This window comes from Poeciliopsis prolifica, unplaced genomic scaffold (genome assembly GCF_027474105.1).
Source record: "Poeciliopsis prolifica strain line A6 unplaced genomic scaffold, Auburn_PproV2 SCAFFOLD028, whole genome shotgun sequence".
NCBI classification, from domain to species: domain Eukaryota; kingdom Metazoa; phylum Chordata; class Actinopteri; order Cyprinodontiformes; family Poeciliidae; genus Poeciliopsis; species Poeciliopsis prolifica.
Window position 1 is genome coordinate 6,900,855 of NW_026562403.1, and position 1,646 is coordinate 6,902,500.

The 1,646-nt window shown below is 34.8% G+C and overlaps 1 protein-coding gene across 1 annotated transcript in view; it reads right to left on the reverse strand.

Annotated features, from left to right (window-relative positions):
- Nucleotides 1-613: 613 nt before the first annotated feature.
- Nucleotides 614-1,646, reverse strand: part of si:dkey-251i10.2 (uncharacterized protein LOC562682 homolog) — a 1,711-nt gene continuing 678 nt past the window's right edge. Inside the window, exons 3-5 of the mRNA XM_055049079.1 lie at nucleotides 1,573-1,646; nucleotides 1,371-1,435; nucleotides 614-1,281 (exon numbers count right to left, since the gene is read on the reverse strand). The exon at nucleotides 1,573-1,646 is cut by the window's right edge and continues 36 nt beyond it. Of these exons, the coding sequence (XP_054905054.1) occupies nucleotides 1,172-1,281; nucleotides 1,371-1,435; nucleotides 1,573-1,646 (249 nt within the window). The 3' untranslated portion in view covers nucleotides 614-1,171. The remainder of the gene's footprint in view (nucleotides 1,282-1,370; nucleotides 1,436-1,572) is intronic.

The following is a 1,646-nucleotide window of genomic DNA, read 5'->3' on the forward strand; positions in this document are numbered from 1 at the left end:
ACTCACCAGAAGGCTCCTCACAAAACTAGATAACCAACCTACATAGCTTACTGCAATGAGGTAGCAAGTAACATAATATATTTTTATTACAATGTTACTTGCTTGAAAGTAAAAAAGAGGAAGAAATTCAAATATGTTGAACTTTAGATCTTCAGCTATATAAATAAACATTTCCATTTGCATATTTAATTTCAATGTTTACTCATCACTCTCGAATCAGAATAAATCAGTATCTTTTCAAACACACAGATTTCACTGTAGAGAAGATAAAGTTGAAGTTTCTCCACACATACTTCTAGGGATTGCCAAGGAAGTCCATTTGTCTTCTGGAGCGTTTTCTTTTTCTCAGGGCGAGAATCTCCAGGTTTTTCTTTTTCTTTTCAGTTCCAGACCCAAGGTTGTTTTCACTGCTTAAAATGGCAAACGTTGACTTTCTGCATTTCCTGTAACAGAAATACTCTTTCCTTTCGCCGAAATTCTGAAAACTGATCCAAGATATTAATATTTCTAGTAAACTTTCAGTATGACTGAAACATGCCATTTTGCAATTATCTGTAGGATGTAAGTGTGAAACTGTTTCCAACAAAATTGTTTTCAAACAAACAAAAAAGAATCAGATGTTGTCCTTGTCACAGGTAAATTTATTAACCTTTTTTCCTCAGTAGATGTCAAGTGCATTGAACAGCAGTAAACAGTGGCATGATGCAGAGGATGTGGGATGTTCAGCTTCGAAAGACAGATGTGATGCAAGTTTTAAGCCTCTTTCATGTTTGTGTTCACAATCACGCTAGAAATCTAGGTTAGCGAACAAACCATGTGGAAAAACCAGGTCATTACAAGCTCTTCAATACTTGAAATGAAATTAAGTCAATAACAAACCAGCACAGTCAGACTTTGCATGTCACATATAACCCACTTTTTGCTTGTGAATCCATAACAGTGTTTTTTTAAGCAAATTATAGCTCTATGTTTGCTATTGATTTTCAACATAATATCTCAGCTTGACATAACTATAGTCTTTTTATTAAGCAAAACCTCACAAAAAGAACATATGTTCAATCTGTGTGACATTATTTGGGTTCAAATAATTAACACTGAAAACGTCTTTTTTTTTTCATTGTGATGCAAAAAAAAACAGTCAAGAAAAGTCATAGGATGAAATGTTTGCGGTTTACCCAAGAATCTGTATCACCAAAAAATACATCAGCAAGAGAAGAAGAAGGTTTTTTTCAGCAATTGCTGCACTTCCATTCGTCGCCATCTTGAGACCACCCAGGTTCTCTAAAATTCAAAATATTTGGTGAATAAAATGCACAACTATTTTCTGCATTTTTTTTTTTTTGTTGGCCAATCTGCTGTACTGTACTTACCACTGGGCAAAATGTTGGACCTCACATTTATCCAGTAGACGGTGCGCTGCTGAGCCACTGTGGCCCTGAAGAAGAAAATAACCAACACTTTAACATTTCAAACACCTCCATGCAAAACACAATGTGTACACAACCAAAGATTTTAGTGAATAAAATCTTTATTAAGGTCTGAAAAAATATAAAATAGAAAAAATGACTTTACATGAAATACACAGGGTGCATAATGTCATGTGGGATCCAGGTGTAGACTGTGGTGTTACTCTTCAGGTTGGTGTT